Consider the following 16709-nt stretch of genomic DNA (forward strand, 5'->3'; position numbering starts at 1 on the left):
AATTAGGAAAAGATTTCTCATTTTGAATGGTTATACCAAATACTGATGAGTGCGTGGTGGGCCAGGTGATGTAAATTAGCACAGACCCTTAGAAAAGCAATTTGGCAGCATGCTATCAAAAGCCTCAGAAAAGCTGATATTTTCTGTGAAGTAATTCTGAGCCTGGGAATCTATTCTAGGGAAATCATCTGCAGTTCGGGCAGAGAAATGTTAAGGAAAAAAAATAAAATAAAATAATGAAACTCATCTAAATGGTCCACACTAGGGAAATGGCTAAGTAAAGTGTTTTATATTTGCATAATAAATTATTCAGGCATTAAAAATAGTTTTATGAAAAAAAGTTTTGTGAAGATTTTGAGATAAATTGGGGGAAATTCTTGTATTGTTAAAAAAAAAAAGGAAGTGTGAGTTCAACCATCAAATCATTAGGAAAAATTGGGAAGGAACTGTGGGCAACTGCTACATTAGTCATCTCTGAGTGATGATGGGACTATGGATGACTACTTTTCCTTCTTCCTGCTTTTTTTGCCTTTCCCAATTTTTTCCATTACCAGTATGTATATTCATGAATATGGACGTACACTTGGACTTTGGGGCTGAGAACAAACTTTGTCCAATGACCCTGAATTTGTCCGTATCTTCCAAGTATTCACATCTGCAGAGTCACCAAATATATTCAAGACTAGAAAAAAAGCACCTCAAAGTCGAATGAGGTGAATGCCAAGAGAGACCAAGGAGAAAAATAACTGGAGATCAATAGGGAAAAGAATGAGAGCAAAAAACAAACACACAAACAAAAACTCTCCTGGAACACTTCCAGTCAGTTTCATCCTCTTGGGTTCAGCAGAAAAATAGAGGGGTCCAGTTGACCTGGGATAAGAGGGCAGATCTGAGATAACCCTCCTTCACACTGCGCATGGGATTGCCTAGTGGGGCCCTGGGAAGCTCCAGAATTTAGAACCCAGGGGCAGTGTGGTGTGGCTGTGCCCTGTTGTAAGTCCTGATCTTTCTCCAAGCTGCTTGCACATCTTCAGGGGACCGAGCCTTGCTCTGGTGTGTAGACAAATGTAGATAAAAACAGACTCATGACCACCTTGCAGCTGGAGCTCTAGAAATCTAAGTCATCTTGGCCAAAGCCATCTGTCCTGTCCATGGTGAGGTTTTTAAACCTCATTTCTGTGAAAGTTGGAGTTTTAACTACCTTCTCAACTTCTAGGCCAGAGGTCTCACCTGCTGCCTGCTCTGGAGTCCTTGGGCCCGAGGGGGCCCCTTCTTGCTCAGAAGGGGAGATTTCTGCATACATGCCTGTGACTTTTCTCTCTGAACCAGGGACTCCCTTGGACTCCTCTTCGATGCTCCTCATGTCTCTGCTCAAAGACTTTTCTTCAGAGCCCTTCTGAGAGAGCTGAGAGCAGTTTCCCAGAGATGATATGTTGGAGGAAGTGAGACCTGTTTTCCAACCTGACCTCTGGCAGGGGCTGTCTCCACCTGGGGTTGAGGGCAGTGCTGGCTTCTCCTCTTGATCTGGGCTGCTGTTTCCAGAAGTCTCACCCAGCTGATCCTGTCCGGAGCCATCCTCTGGGCTACCTTCTTTCTCCCCTTGGTTTCCTCCCCCTGACTCTGATTGCCCCTCTCCTTCAGCTTCCCGGGCCTCTGAAGTTTTGACACCACCATCCTGTCTTCCTGGACTTGGGTCATCTCTTCCTGAGGCTTCACTTTCCAAACTGGTGTCAGCCCCAGAGCCTTCTTCTATGTTTTCTTCCTTTCCATCAGAGCCCTGCTCTTCCCCACCTACTCCCTCTGGGACACTGCCTCGCTCAGCACCTGTGATCCCTTCTCTCTTCTGAGCAGGTGCCACCTCCTCTCCCCCTCGGCGGTCTCTATCTCTGCCAAGGGTCTTGCTGCCCTCACCCTCACCCTGCTCCTCTGGCCCAGGGTCCTGGCCTAACCCCAGCTCCGGGCCTCCATTGGACTCCTGGATGGTCTCTGTCCCCAAGGGGTCCACCTGAAGCGGCTCCAACCTTCCCTCCTTAGGAGATGTCTTTGCAGCCTCCCCACTAGCACACCCTCCTTTCTTCTGCAGAATATGCTTCAGGTCGAAGGCCTTTTTCATGGGTGCTCTGGGTGCCCCTGTTGTGTCCTTTGGGGACATGGGGATCACTTTCTTCCTCATGCAGGTCTCACAGGGACAAAACTCTTCCCCCTCAGCCTCCCCAACCAGCCAGGTGCCCAGGGTTCCGCTGAGGGTGGATGCATCCTCCTCCGTGGGGAAGGAGCCGGGCCCCTGGCTTCCAGCCTGCCCGGAGAAGGCTGAGAGGTGCCGCAGGCCCTGGAGGCGACGTCTGCGCTGCTCTGTCTGCAGAGACAGCTCCCACCGGAGGGCTTCCCGGGCTGGCGTCTTCCCCCCTGCCCGGTTCTGGATCTTCCGAAGCTCATTCTCAGTGCTCTCTCGGAGCCGCCAGTCCAGGTCCTGCTGCAGCTCTGCTACCATCTGGTCCAGCAGCCGGTCATTCTGCAGACTCCAGCGGGCTCGGAGCTCAGCTGTGGCGCTGGCAAGGTGAGCCATGAAGGCCTTCTCCATCTTCCTCAGCAACCTGGACACCCAGAGGGGGTCAGGGTCCAGAGATACTCTGCAGGCCCGAGAAGAGCTCCTCTCCCCAGGCCCCTGGGTGTGCTTGGCCTGGGTTTGCACATGGCATGGCTCAGCTGCTTTGGGCAGCTTCTCCAAACCAGGCTCCATTTGGGGACTGCTGGTATTTGGATCCCTCTCGTTGAGGCTCCTAGGGAGCTCTGTGGGTTTCTCTCTTTTCCCTGGAGGGCAAAGTAGAGTGGAGGCAGGGTCTCCCCCTGCTTCCTCTTCCTGCCCACTCTTAACTTCCTGGGCTCCCTCCCCATCCTGAGAGTTGGCCTCTGACTGTTCTTGTCCCATGACTCTTTCCTCTTCTGGGAATCCCTGGATATCCTCTCCTTGCAGTGGTGCTATTTCTTTTTCTTCTCTAACTTTCTCTAGCAGGGCCTCCTCTTCTTGCATTGTGTTTTCAACCTCTTGGTCCAGGTTATGTCCCAGAATCTGCCCCCCACTGTTTCTCTCTGCCTCATCTTTTCTTCTGGCACAAGCCCATGCCTGGGAATTTGAAGAGGCTCTGGAACCACTCGGCTGTTGGTTTCCTTGATCCTCTTGGTTCTCAGAGCTTCTAGAATCAGACCTCTGGGAGGGGATTTTCAAGGGCAATGCTATCTTCTCAGGGACCAGGGCACATTCCATGGCACAGGTTCCGTTGCCCTCCCCTGAGCCTCCGGAACCACTGTGGACATCCACACCAGATGAGGATGTCGGCGTGAAGTCCTCAGTCATGATGTCAGACCTGAGGCCTGGCAGAGCCTGGCACCAGCCAAGCTCCCAGAGCCCCAAGTCCAGTTCACCTTGCCTGAGGTCACATCCCTGCCACAGGGCCTGGAAGGTGCTCAGGAGCTCCCGGTACCGAGGAGAATCTATGAACCTCACTTTGCCAGTGGGAGGCCCAAGGTCTTCATCAAAGAAGTGGAGCCCAGCAAGACAGGTGATAAGGGCCTGGGCAGAGTGGCTGAGCCTCCTGCCCGCTGTGCTGGACACCTCAGGCAGGCTGCTGGGCCGGCCCTGCTTGGAGCCCATCAGTACCTTCATGATCTGTGTGGATGCAGAGACCTTGTGAGGTAGCACACACTGGCCCACACGGCAGTCTGTGGCCATGCCTTTGCCTGCTCCAGCCTCCCTGGGGTTTTCTGAAACTCCATTACAAGGAAGACCCTCTCCAGACTTGGGATCAGCATCACCAGTCATCACGAAGGCTTCATCTGGTTCTGCTTTCTCGCTGGTGGTCCCTTCATGTGACAGTTGTCTGACCTGTGTTGGCTCCCCTAGGCATTCTGGGGAATGTTGGTCCACAGGGTCCTCCTTGGGGCCTTCTGGGTCACCCCCTGCCACATCTGTGCTCTCACTCACCATCTCACATTTCATGGGTATGGGCTCCTCTGGAATGTTGCTCAGCCATTCACGGACTATGGCATCTGGTGAGTCTTGGGGCAGAGCACCCAGCACCATTCTGCCATCTTTCTCTTGCCCCTCTAGGCTTTCCCCTCTACCAGTAACCTTCCCCTGGTATATTCTCCCAGACCTGGGGCCACAGCTGGAACTGCCCCTTCTCAAGGCTTTGACCACTTTCCCCATAGCCCCTGACTGAGAGCCAGGGGGTCGGGGGCACCATGCATCAAGCATTCCCTCCCCCAGCTCTCCCCCACCTGGCCTGCAGTCAGCCCTGGGGCTGCTGCTACATGAAGGATGTTTTTTGATAAAAGGCCATGTTCTTGGGGGAGTGGGACAGTATCTGCTGCATGCCAAGGAGACCTCAGAGAAGGGTCCCAGGCTTCCCAATGGCTGGGAGGTCTGCAGGGCATGAGACTTACAACAGGGGGTCCTGTGGAACAGGGATGTGCTGGTGGATGAGCAGCTGCAGCCTTGATGGGCTCCTGGCATCCCTGTGTTGGGCTGTCCAACTGGCAGAACTAAAGGCTTGGGAATGCTGCCCCCTGCCTTTTTGTCTAGACCATCAGCTTGGTTGCTCAAAGAGTCTGATGTGTTGGAAGGTGTAGGAGCTGATGAGCCTGCCCTGAACTCAGGGTCCCCTTCAGCCTCAGAAGAGGGAAAGTATGGGGGGTAGAAATTGGAAGCGCAATCAGAGTTGCTCACAGGGGTAATGAGCACACTGTTGACCCCCTCTGCATACTGGGAATGAAGAGATGCAGAGAAGGGCGACCCTGTATCCTGGGAGGCCTGGTTCCTGGTACTAGGTGAGCTTGCTGAAAGGGGTGGCGCTGGGCCATTTGGGCAGGCCCTGCCTCTGCTGGGAGGTCCCGGCATTTGCCTGGGCACAGGTGAGTCAGATGGGCAGTGGGTACGCCTTCGGGTGTGGTGTTGACTGGGGCAACCTATCTGAGCCCCTCGGCTGAGACCAGAAATGCTGGGTGAGGACAGAACACTGGCTCTGCCTTTCTTTCTTCTCTTGCCTGGGACTGAGGTGCAGGCAGAAGGTGGAGAGCAGCCTTCTGCAGTGTCCCCAGAGCCAGAATGACCTGGATCCAGGGGCAGTCTCATCCCAGACCTACCCTTAGCCTGGGAATCTGCCTGGGAGTCCTCATTCCTCAAAGACAAGGGACTCACCGTGGGAGGAGTGGGGCCTTCCCCATGAATGGCCTTTGTCCAGGAAGTAGTCATGGCCCTTGTCTTGCTCTGGCAGCCCTGGTGCTGTTCACTCCTTTCACTAGACTCCTCCTGAGAACCAGCACTCCCTGAGGAGTCAGAAAGAGCACCTACCATGCCTCGGGTCTGGGGCTTCAGGCAGCTGTGATGCTCCCTGCTGCCATACCCTGCTCCCTGAGGACCTGGGGCCTCCCTAGTCCGTGATGGGCCATCAGCTTCCCACCCTGCTCCCCTCTGGGAGGCAGCCCTCAAGGCTGAATGTAGGTCACAGCTGCCCACACTGCCCTCCGAAGACCTGGAGCAGCAGGAGGAGTTTGACTCGGAGTCTTTGGGGGGTCTGTCGCTGGAGTCAGGGCTGACATTGTCCTTGCCGCTTCTTTTCCTTCTGGTGAACCCTTTGCTACAGGGCCTCCTGGAGTGGGAGTGTTGGGTCAGCCTGGATCTCCTCCGAGAGGCCATCCCCTCTCCCTGGGTGGAGTACAGGGGGTTCATCCAGATCTCATATCTGGACCCTGGCTGCCACACAGCTTGGCCACAAGCTTCTTCACATCCTGCCTCACAGGGCCTCTGTCCCTGTGCCTTAGGTTCTGAGGAGCCCCCAGGTTGGTTCCCCCACACACAGTGGAGGGAGCCCACCTCCTCCAGGACAGGGACCTCCTCACTGGCTGCTGTGAGGGCGCTGGCCCTCCCCACCCTCCTGGACCATAAAAGTGCATCCTCACCAAGTAGGTGGAAGCGGACTTTCATCTCTACAGACAAGCTGCCATCTTCGTTCATGCGGACCTTTTTCTCAACATCATCACTGGCCACCAATGGGCCAAGCTGGGCAGGCAAGTCCTGAGGGTGTCCATCATGAGTGGGGTCCATCTGAGCGTGATGCAGGGACACCGGGGGGTCACTAAGACCAGACCGCCCTGATAGCAAGGAAAACCGCTGTGGCTGGCTGCCCGACCTGGACCTTGAGTGGATCACACTCTGCTTGGCCTTTGGCCCCCAGCTTCCTGGCACACAATGAAAGTACGAGAAAAGAGGAAAGACAGTGAGCTACTAGGGGGAGCTTCAGGATCAGAGAATAAAGGCTAATCATGAGCCTTTCATCACCTAAACACCCTGCCACCCCCAAAACCACAAAGTAAGGACAAGCCATTCTAGAATGAATATCCAGTCTGTAATTTGGGAACCAGCTTCGAGATGAACTTCAAGTCTGAATTCTGTCTCAACTTTGCTACTTCCTTGCTGTGTAGTTTTTGGCAGAGCCTCTTTACTGAGTTGTAAAATAATAATAGTAGGTTTGTTTTGATGATGCAGGGCAATGAACAAAAAACTTTCTGCAGAATTGCTAGCACAAAGTATGTTCTCAATAGACAACAGAGTTGGCAGGCAGAGCAGCAAGTGCCCGGAGCTAACTCCAGGTCTGACTCGTGCCCACCCCCAACACAGGAAGCAAAATCAATAAGATGCTGCATAGGCGCCTGATTGTAAACTGCAAAATGCTTTGCAATTATTAGTGGTGATTTATCATCCCAACACTCATCAAGCTTTGGGGATGATAAATGATTGCAAGAAAGGACCTGGACACACAATACCAAGTCCTGATAGTCAAGCCTGCACTCTAGTCATGAAAAAGAAGAAAAGGGAACCCTTGAAGGAAGAAAAAGTGATCCCAAGTAATAATGAAGCCCTAGTGCTTTCTCATTTCATCTCCTCCTGCTTGGGAAGAGGAAAGGGCTAGTGGAGGTTGAGCCTATGGCCAGCAAAAGAACAGATTCTTCCACTTGAGTCCTTCTAGACAGAAGGTTTCACCATGCTCTGCTCTTCTGCAAGCATGTAATGAGATTGGGAACTCCTCCTAAGGGGGGCTCTGTGGATAAAAGGTCTTTGTACCTCTAGCACCTGGCATGCAGTAATCACCAAAACCATTATTGTCATTTCTTAGCAGCTTTTCACAAAGGATATTATTTTGTTTATTTACCAAATTGGCTCATTTCCATTCCAATAATTTTGCTGAAAATTTCAACCTGCAGTTGTTAATTATGCCTTTAAAATAATGTGTTTTTGAATAACAACACTTATACTCTGGCACGTAGTAGGCTTTTTGGAGAGATATACGTACAGTTGGATCAGTTGGATGTAGAGATTGATGAATAGATGGAGGATTAATGATTATTGTTAGTTTTAGCCATTTGGCTTCTATTGTTGCCTAAGGGAGTCATGAAAGATTCAGATGCCACCTACCCATGGTCCATTGCTTCCATAATGTCATGTCCACCATTGTCCTTAATAAAGCTTATTTTAGATCCTAGAAACTTAGAGTTCAAGATCTCCTAATCCTTGTTCTCTTTAAATACCATACTCCCCTCTCTCACACACCAGTCAAATTTCAACCCAATTAAGGTCGATGGCAGTAAGAAAGAAGACTAGGCAAGGGTGACCCAAAACAACTGGGATACATAAAAATTGGAGCCAAAAGGCAGGTTTTTAAAATTATCTGGAAGGGATATCTGCCTAGTCCTACCGAACCACTCTCCAGTGCAAAAAAAAATTGGGGAAACTCTAAAACTAACTCACCGGTTTTGTTTCTTGGAGTCTGCCCAGATAAAGTTTCAATTCCATATCTTCTAGAATCTTCCATTGCCAGAGGTTTGAAAGACTCATAGCCGGCACATACTAGCACTGAGGGACTGTGGATTAGACCCTTCAGAGAGTCCACCTGAAGAAGGAGAGTGTTGAGTTAGGAAGCCTGGTTTGCAGAGCTCATCTACCCAGGAGACATAAGTAGAGGAATAATCCCATCACTCTGACCCTTTGCTCAAGTTTGCACATCTCACCCCAGAATTCTGATCCTATCCACTTGCCATAATACCTCCATTACTAGCTGGGGGCTTAGGTCCTATCACCATGACCTTCCTCTCTACCTATACCTCTCCCGCCACCCACTATAAGTCTTGTGGTTTAGGGGTTCTTCTGGATGCCTCAAGTGGAAAACACTTCAAGAAGTCTTTGGCCTGCTTCCCTGCCCACCCTTGCAGCCTCCAGAATATGTATGTATGTATGTATATGTATATGTGTGTGTGTGTGTATGTGTGTGTGTATATCTATATCTATATCTATATCTATATCTATATCTATATCTATATCTATATCTATCTATCTATCTATATATATATTAAGCAACCAAAGCAGAAGGGCCTCCAGCTTCCCTATGGAAATCTGATTGGCTATCTCACTCATTTCTCACAAAGAGTTCTCTCCTGGGTCCAGTCTAATATTGAGCTCATCACCTCTGCTTTCAGCCCTTCTGGAACAGAGAAGGGCAAGGCTGCTCTCTCTACAGGCTCCTCCAATGATTCCCTAGACTCCAGACCAGAGGCTTATGCCATCCTTTCCCACCTACCCTAGGACATCCTGGGCTAGATGCTGAGCAGACAATTGCATTCCAAGAAACAGGTCCCTGCTTTTAGAAAAATCTCCATGGCTCTGAGGCCCCTATGCCACATGTGAGACTATGCACAATTTATGACATTACATTGTAATTGGCATTGTTGGGGGATTTAGTTTCATCTTCAAAGGGTTGAATCTGTTCTTCTTTATTTTCTCAAATTAGAAGGATATGTTCATTAACAAGGAAATGAGAAAAAGAGAACTCTTGCATCCTCTCCCCACAAATGACACTAAATTAGCTGTCCAACAGGTCTTTCAACCTAGTTAATTGGAAATTTCTTTCAAACTACTAAGCACATTTCTTTGTTGATTTAGAACTCTAGTGCATCACAAAAATACAAACATAAACCAAGTCTATCAATTTATAGATGTAGTCATACTTCTAGGAAATCAGACTTTCCCAAGGGGGAAAAAAAGAACTCAGGGCTAAATGATGCTCTCATTCTAAAAAGAGGTCAAGGTTTAGGATCCACACACAGAAAGAGAGTTATTGAGAGGATATTGAGAACGTTCACCTAGTCAAGGATCTGAAATCTGATAACCATGCCACAGCCTTCCCTGGGGAGCAATGAGACCATTTTGTTTGCAGAAACTCTAATAGTTCTACATTAAGTCTATATGAAAATACACTAATATTTTTTCTCCAGTTAACTTATTTTTGTACCTGCTCTCTCCATTTCTCCATACCCACTAAACTGTAGCTAATTGAAGGTAGGTACCTAGCCTTATTTTCTGTATCTTCTGCATGTAGCACATGTTGGTACATAGCAAATGTGCCATAATTTAGGAGTTTTCTTACATTATGACTCTGACATTATTAGTGTTGATTCTGTCATTTGCCAGCCATGCAACTATGAGCAAATTACCTAACCTTTGTGCCTCAATTTTCTTACCTATACAAAGGAAGTAATAACGTGAGTTTGTGTGGTAGAGGTCATGTCCTAGATTAGTTAACCTCTATTTTACTCTCTTTCTGGTGTAATTTCCAGTATGGCAGAGTGTACAAAGCTCTATATACATTTTCTGGACTCCCTTGCAGCTAGAATTCTAACTATGAAATCATTTCTAATAATTAGATGCACTTGCACAAGGTAAGAGAAATGACAGTGAAGGAGAACACTTCTTTCTTTTGCTTTTGACTGTTGCCACACACACACACACAAAAGTCAAAAGTATGAAGGGGTGTGTGCAGCTGAAATGACAAAAGCCACACTCATTGTCCCAATACCTAGTCACCAGCATTCTGGTTATCAACAGACAGCAGTAGCACATGACCCACCTGATTCCAGAGCACAGAAATGGTGGGCTAATACTGAACTCAGTTATTCCAGGGACTTTATCCCAACAACCCACTTGCTTGATTGTGTTAAAGGTGTCTACCCAGATGGGTCAATTCTGTGATATTCTGGGAATTATTTCCAGAAATCAAGCCTATGCTCCTCCAGCTCTCCAATCTTTAAGCCCAAAACTATCTGTGCATAATTTCTTCATGTTTAAGATACCTACAGAGTTGTCTGTTCCCTATACTGAATCATGACTGATTCAAGGTACAGTATCAGAGATTGTTGCAGGCAATAGAGCCTCAAGGATAGGAGCCTTGAATTAGTCATCTGACCTGACTGTGTTTGAAGGCAGTGATAATATGGTTACAATGGGATACTGGTGGTCTCTGGCACAAAGTGCTAAAACAGGCTCTTGAATGATCACCTCTGATAGTAGAATGCAGCTTACTGAGAGCAAGACTTTGACCATCACTGGCTGCCATGATAGACCTTTCTAATGAGAATGAGAGCTGCAAGGACTATGGAGTAGGCTGGCTTCTCTGAGTTAAAGAAAATGGCAAGCTCAAAGTCTAAACTTTCAGTTCAGGGATAGCCAGAAGACTTGGGTGTTTTCACTACTATTATAAAAGAATGTTTTTTCTCTTGTCGCCAAACATCAGATGCAGAAACAAATTCTTCTAGTTGTTGAAATAAAACTGAAATGAGTGTTTCTTGATCCATCAAGCCATAAAGCAAGTGTGTCAAAGCAGCACCCCATCATCAGGAGGTGGTGACATGGACTAGATCAGGCTCCAAACATTTGAGCAGAAGGCATAAGTAATTTTCATGAGTCACACTCCCATTTCACCTGTTTGTGCTGCGTTGCCACCTCTCCTGCCCTCCCACCTACAACTTCCTAGAGGAATTCCCTATGACCACTTAACTGAAGAAGAAAATATTTGATTCTGGGTTTCAGATGGTTTCACAGGATATGCTGACACAAGAGAAAAGTTGACTGCTACACCATTACAGACCTACTTGGGGGGCCATGAAGGGCAGTGAGGAAGGAAAGTACAAGACGCAATGTGATTTGATTGGCTACTTTTCATGTAAGGAGCAACGGCAGGAGGTCCTATGGCAATTCATGGGCAGTGGCTAGAATTTCAAACTGACAATCAGGGCCTTGGACAGAACAAGACTGGAGGGTTGGTGACAAGGAACTCTAGAGAAGAATCTAAATGGGTCTCCCAAAATGTGCCTGGAGAATAAGAACTTTGTGTCCCATTGAATTCCCACCAGAAGGTGATAATCATGTGGACAAATGACCTGTTTTAATGGCTATTAGTCATTCTTTTCCTTCAACCACCTCAAGGTGTGCTCAGTTGGTTCATGAGCAGAGCGGCAAAGTAAACATGAACTAGAAATGTAAAGTACCTTATTCATGTGGATCTGATGCCATGTATGCTGAGAGTCCAATCTTCCAAGTGCAGAAATCTATGCTAAACTTGTGCCCAAACACTTCAGATTTGCAGCATACCTTGAGGTGCTCAGACATCATCTCATGGGTCATTTAATTTCTTTAGGTCAGAGAAGCCAGCCTACTCCATAGTCCTTGCAACTCTCATTCTCATTAGAAAGGTCTATCATGGCAGCCAATGATGGTCATTGAACCCCTCCATCAGGGGCAGAGTAACAAATGTGGATTCGCTGGAATAGACACTAACTTTGAATATACATTTCCTTCCTTGCCCAAATTCTTCTTCCAGTATCACCATCTGTGGACTTACTGAATACCTCATTCATCATTGCCATAATCCATGAGAATCACTTCTATCCAAAGAACTGATTTCATAGCAAAAGGAGTGAGGAAATGCACAAATATCCATGGAGTTGATTGTGTAGCCATATCCCCATCACCCAAAAGTAGCTATAACTTATAGAACAGTGGATCATCCTATGGGCACCAACACAAAGGAATCACTTTATAATGTTGAGGCATTATCTTGCAAGATGTGATATGTGCTCTGGACTGGCAACCACTCTACAGTATAGTGCTGTTTCTGCACAGACGACAGATACCTGGGAATTAAAGGGTGGGAATGAGAACAGCTCCTCTCACTATTACACCTATGACCTAGCTACAGACATTTTGCTTCCCACCCCAACAACTTCAGGCTCTACTAGTTTGGAGGACTCTGGGTCCAAGGGAAAAAGTTCCCACCAGGAGACACAACAGGGGTCATTGAAGTTGAAAGTTGAGACAGTCACTTGGCCATATGCACCAACAGGCAACAAGGGGGGTTCTGTGTCGAATGGGTCTGTAATGGGTCTCTCAGAATGAGAGTTTGGATCATATTCAAACTTGGTTAGGGGGAAGAGGATGCTATTATGCAAATAGGGTCAGGGACAAAGCAATCTATAGCCCAGGGAATCTGTTGGGTGATTTCTGTGGCTGCCATATTCAGTAGTAAAAATTAACACAAGCACTGGGTGTGATGCCAAAACAATGAACACTGTTATGCTGTAAATAAACAAATAAAAAAATTTTTTTTTCAAAAAAAAAATTAACACAAGAATACAACTCAAGAAGGACCTCCAAGGGCTCAGAGTCTGCAGGAATGATGTAGCACATGCTAGCACATTGTAAATGCACTATAATTTAGATGATGGAAATGGTCCACAGCCACTCACCATAGCTATAACCATATTCAGCTGAGGTGTTGGCAGAGGGCAGGGGGAACATAAAATGGACAGTAGAAGGAAACCTAATACCATCAATGGCCTTGCAGTAGATAACCTAGTTTTCTTCACAACTCTGCTAGGCATAAATCAATTTCCTATGTTTTGCCCTTGCCTCCCTCTAGCACTTTTTATAAGGTATTTTGGTGACTTGACAGTTAAATCTTAAGACAGAGACTACAAAGGTGGGCTTGTGCCCAGAGGATGGATGGTATTGTGCTGATGTGACTCTGGGGAGAAGGCAAATGTATTTTGATTGTAGGAAAGATAGCTACATACTTAGGTGGGAATATGCTGCTGTAGCTGCTGCTTGTAAATTTAAGCAGTGGTAGAATAGTGTATGCAGGTGTTAAGTACCGATAGGATTAGATTACGGGGAAACTATTGATTAGATCACACCACCTCCAACCTCCATCCGGTGCATCTATGATATACATTCATGTTCTGCAGGAGCTGAAAAGGCAAAAGTTATATTCACTAGCCTTCTCCACAGTTCAGGCTGTATGCAGATTGTGCTCTCCATCAATTAGATGCACTTGATCAAGTCTGGGAAAGCAAGGAGGGCAGACACCATCTCTTCTTGATTCTGATTGTTGTTGCTGGGAGAGAAATGTGTGGGTACCAGGAGGCCATAACAACCCAGGCAGCAGGCTAGTCCCGGCACCCCAGTGCTCCTGCGTGTCAAGAGTGCCAAGACTCAGCTGTGGCAGTTTCCTGATCCCAGCTTTATAAGCTTGGATGCCACTTCAGAGAAGTATCCTTGAACCAATAATCACAGTAGCTTCAAGCAGGGTAGTAACTTCCTGCACTGGCCTGGGAGGTATTCCTGTAGATCTAGCTTAGAGCTCATGCCTCCAGCTGTCCAAAGATTTGGGAATCCCATAATGTCCTGCATTAGATTACTTTCTGCTCAAGGTACTTGGAGGAGTTTTTGGTTTTGGCACTGAACTCTTCCTGAAATAGGTGGTATTGGATAATAGAAGAATTGGATAGGAAAATAAAAATGTGCAAGGCACCGTGTCTGGCACTCACTAAGCACTCATGAAATGGTAACCAAAATGCAAATAATAATTGCTTGTTTAACAGATTGCCTGTCTCCACTCCTTTAATTTACCTTTAATTAGTAGCAATGCAATCAGTGCCTCTTTTCAAGGAATAACCTCCCCATTCCATTTAAGTATTTTGATTTGAGGTCCAGAGAGGTTTTTTTTTTAAGATTTTATTTATTTATTTGATAGATCACAAGTAGGCAGAGAGACAGGCAGAGAGAGGGGGGGAAGTAGGCTCCCCGCTGAGCAGAGAGCCAGATATGGGGCTTGATCCCAACACCCTAGGATCATGACCAAAGGCATAGGCTTTAACCCACTGAGCCATCCAGGTGCCCCTCCAGAGAGCTTTTTAAAGGAAATAGCATACCTCAACAACCTACCTTTTTGCCACTCGTCGTGTAAACCTGCTTCACAGGAAAGTGCAAAAGATCTGAGGCTTTGCTGAGAAAGGCTGTCATGTTTCTTGTATTTCTATAGCTGAGAACCAGAGTCTGCTGGAATCTAGGGTCTCCGTTCTTAACCAGCATTATCTTCCTTGGGGCTTTAGGACCCTTGCAGGAAGACGATGGTCCTGGTGCTTCACACCGGCTTTCAAAATCCCTTGATTGCTGAATAGATGGACTTCTCCACTGTGACCAACCAGGCCTACTAGGTGTTTTGGGGGGCTTCTTATCAGAGCAGAGGTAGCAACCACCATCTTCCAGCTGTTCCAGGGCACTGAGGCCATGCAGGCCGCGGGGTGTGGTGACAGAGCGCACCCCAAAGGAGAGAGGCATACGCTGAGAAAGCTCGTCCATTAGAGCACCAAAGCTCTTGAAAGCGCGTTGGTCAACAGCCAAGCGAACCCCAGCAAATCGGGGATCCCCTCGCTTGAGGAAAGTTATCTTCTTGGCTGGCGTGATCTGGGCAACAGAGGGAGTCCGGGCCATGGAAGGCAGGAGGCACTCACGGTGGCTCAGGGCTTGGGCATCCCTTAAGGTGCTGTTCATGGCCGAGAGGCCCAGGCAGCTGGAGTGGATCAGAGAAGGAGGAGAGTCAGAGAGCAACCCAGGGGAACTTGCATTTCCTCTCTCCCCTTTGTTACAGAGATACTTTTAGACCATCCCAAGTTTGTACCACTCAACTTTGTAGAAGCTGGTTAATCCCTTTTGGTGGAATAGAAGAAAGGCCAAAGGTCTGGCACCAGACAGATATGAATTCGAATCCCAACTGCCCACTTACTATCTGTGTGATCCAGGAGGTTAGTGACATAATCTGTGTCTTGGTGGATCCCACCTGTAACATGCAGCCATATTCACTCTGCATAGTGCAAGTTCTCATCTGTAACCCAGGGGAACTCTCAGCTTTCTGGATTCATGTCTTCTGGTGCCAGGTGAGCAGAATTCCTTGGTCCCAAACCCCTCAGGGACAGGAGTATAGACAAGGAGACTTGTAACCCAAAAAGAATACCACCATGACTTCTCTTTATTATATGGTGATGTTTGCTTTAAAGTAAAAAGAATGCCCCCTTCCTTTCATCCCTCCAAAGTCTTTGGAGGATGCATGATAGACCCTCTGGGAGAATACCCTGGCCCACTGCTATTAACATGGGGGACTGGGGGCTTAGCCTAGTCTTGATAGGGTCGAGCCCTTTCATCCAACTCTTGGTTTCCATTCCCACCTTAGGGAAGCCCCACCGTCTTGCCGAGAGCTTTGGAAAATCCTCTCACAGGAACTCCCTGGCATTGCCACGCTCTGTTCCGTGTACCTGCTGGCCAAGTTGTCCTGAAACCCAGTTTTACCTGGGCATTTCCTGTGCTCCAAATCCTTCATATGGTTCCCCAGTGTCTACAGAAGCAGTTCAGGCTTGTTACCTCACAATTTGAGGCTTCCTTCTGGTTGCCCCCTTGAGCCTCAGCTCCTGCTTCTTTCCCACAGGAGTTCTCCACTCCCACCCAGTCTCCTGGCTCCCAGACTCTGTCTGCATGGCACTCCTCATCCTTCTGTACCCTGCCTTGGAGTCCCTCCTTTGTGGAGCCTGCCTCAACCCTCCAGTCTGGGGCAACCCCATTTTCAGTACAACTTCCCCAACATTTCCTATATCCTGGGCCTATATCCTTCTTGGCCAAGTACCCCAAAGCTGGGAGGCAAGTCTGTACTCCCTGGGGCTCCAAGCCCCATGCTCCATGCTCAGTATAGACCAGAAATCCAGGAAATACACACTGATTACTAACATGTATAGTTCACAGATCCTCCTAACAATGCTTAATCCTGTCAGTAAACTGACACTTGGTGAATTACAGTCAGGTGAGGAGTCTTTCCCACTCCCACATGGTTCAGACCACAGCAGGACCCTCATAAATGTGCACACTGCAAGGAAACGTGGTCTTCCCTGCTGTAGCCATGAGTCCCATTTATGGCTCAGGATCTCCCATCTCCCTTCCTTACCTTTGCTCTCTATCTTACCACATTCATCTCAGGAGAAAGAACTCTTCTCTCATTTTCAAAAGCATGGTGCACAAAGAGGTCTTATAATCCTCTCTCATCTCTGCTACAAACTTTATAATTAGCTTCTTCAAACTCCTCCCTCCCAACTAATCCCTTTAAGCTGCTTCCCTAGACCTCCCACTAATGTCCCTGCAGTGGCCAGACGCAGTTACCCAGGCGTGTCCTCCTGCAGTCCTAACCTTTCTTCCCACTTGATTTCCATTTTCACTTGTGGTCATGTGCATCCTTCCTGGCCTTTACCGAGGCACTGAGAGGGGAATGAAGGGTGACTGTGTCCCCCAGTGTCACCGTGTTCCAATGTCAATGTTCTCTATTGTCACTGTGTCCTCTGTTGTCATCATGTTCCCAGTGTCACTGCGTCTCCCAGCATTGCCACATCTCCTCTGCATTCTGCTGCCTCCAAAGGCCTTCTGCTCCTTGCAGCACATTTCTGGGCAGAGAGGGCCTTTCTAGAGACCTCTGGGACAACAACTCTCCAGTGAGAAGAGGACCCTT

The 16709-nt window shown here is 47.9% G+C and overlaps 1 protein-coding gene across 1 annotated transcript; it reads right to left on the bottom strand.

Annotated features, from left to right (window-relative positions):
• Positions 1-1108: 1108 nt before the first annotated feature.
• On the bottom strand, positions 1109-14716 carry RP1L1 (RP1 like 1). The gene is made up of 3 exons (XM_045997424.1): positions 14108-14716; positions 7805-7946; positions 1109-6237 (listed from the first exon to the last, which is right to left on the bottom strand). Exons 1-3 carry the CDS (start codon positions 14714-14716, stop codon positions 1109-1111), a joined length of 5880 nt encoding a protein of 1959 aa, XP_045853380.1.
• Between the last annotated feature and the right edge of the window lie 1993 nt (positions 14717-16709).

This window comes from Meles meles, chromosome 2 (assembly GCF_922984935.1).
Source record: "Meles meles chromosome 2, mMelMel3.1 paternal haplotype, whole genome shotgun sequence".
Lineage (NCBI taxonomy): Eukaryota > Metazoa > Chordata > Mammalia > Carnivora > Mustelidae > Meles > Meles meles.

Excerpts from the sequence above, each read along its gene's own strand:
- RP1L1 (XM_045997424.1), bottom strand. The coding sequence starts at position 14,716 with ATGAACAGCACCTTAAGGGATGCCCAAGCCCTGAGCCACCGTGAGTGC. Across the intron at positions 7,947-14,107 it reads ACACGACGAGTGGCAAAAAG|GTGGACTCTCTGAAGGGTCT; the intron begins GTAGGTTGTTGA and ends CTCCTTCTTCAG. Across the intron at positions 6,238-7,804 it reads GACTCCAAGAAACAAAACCG|GAAGCTGGGGGCCAAAGGCC; the intron begins GTGAGTTAGTTT and ends ATTGTGTGCCAG.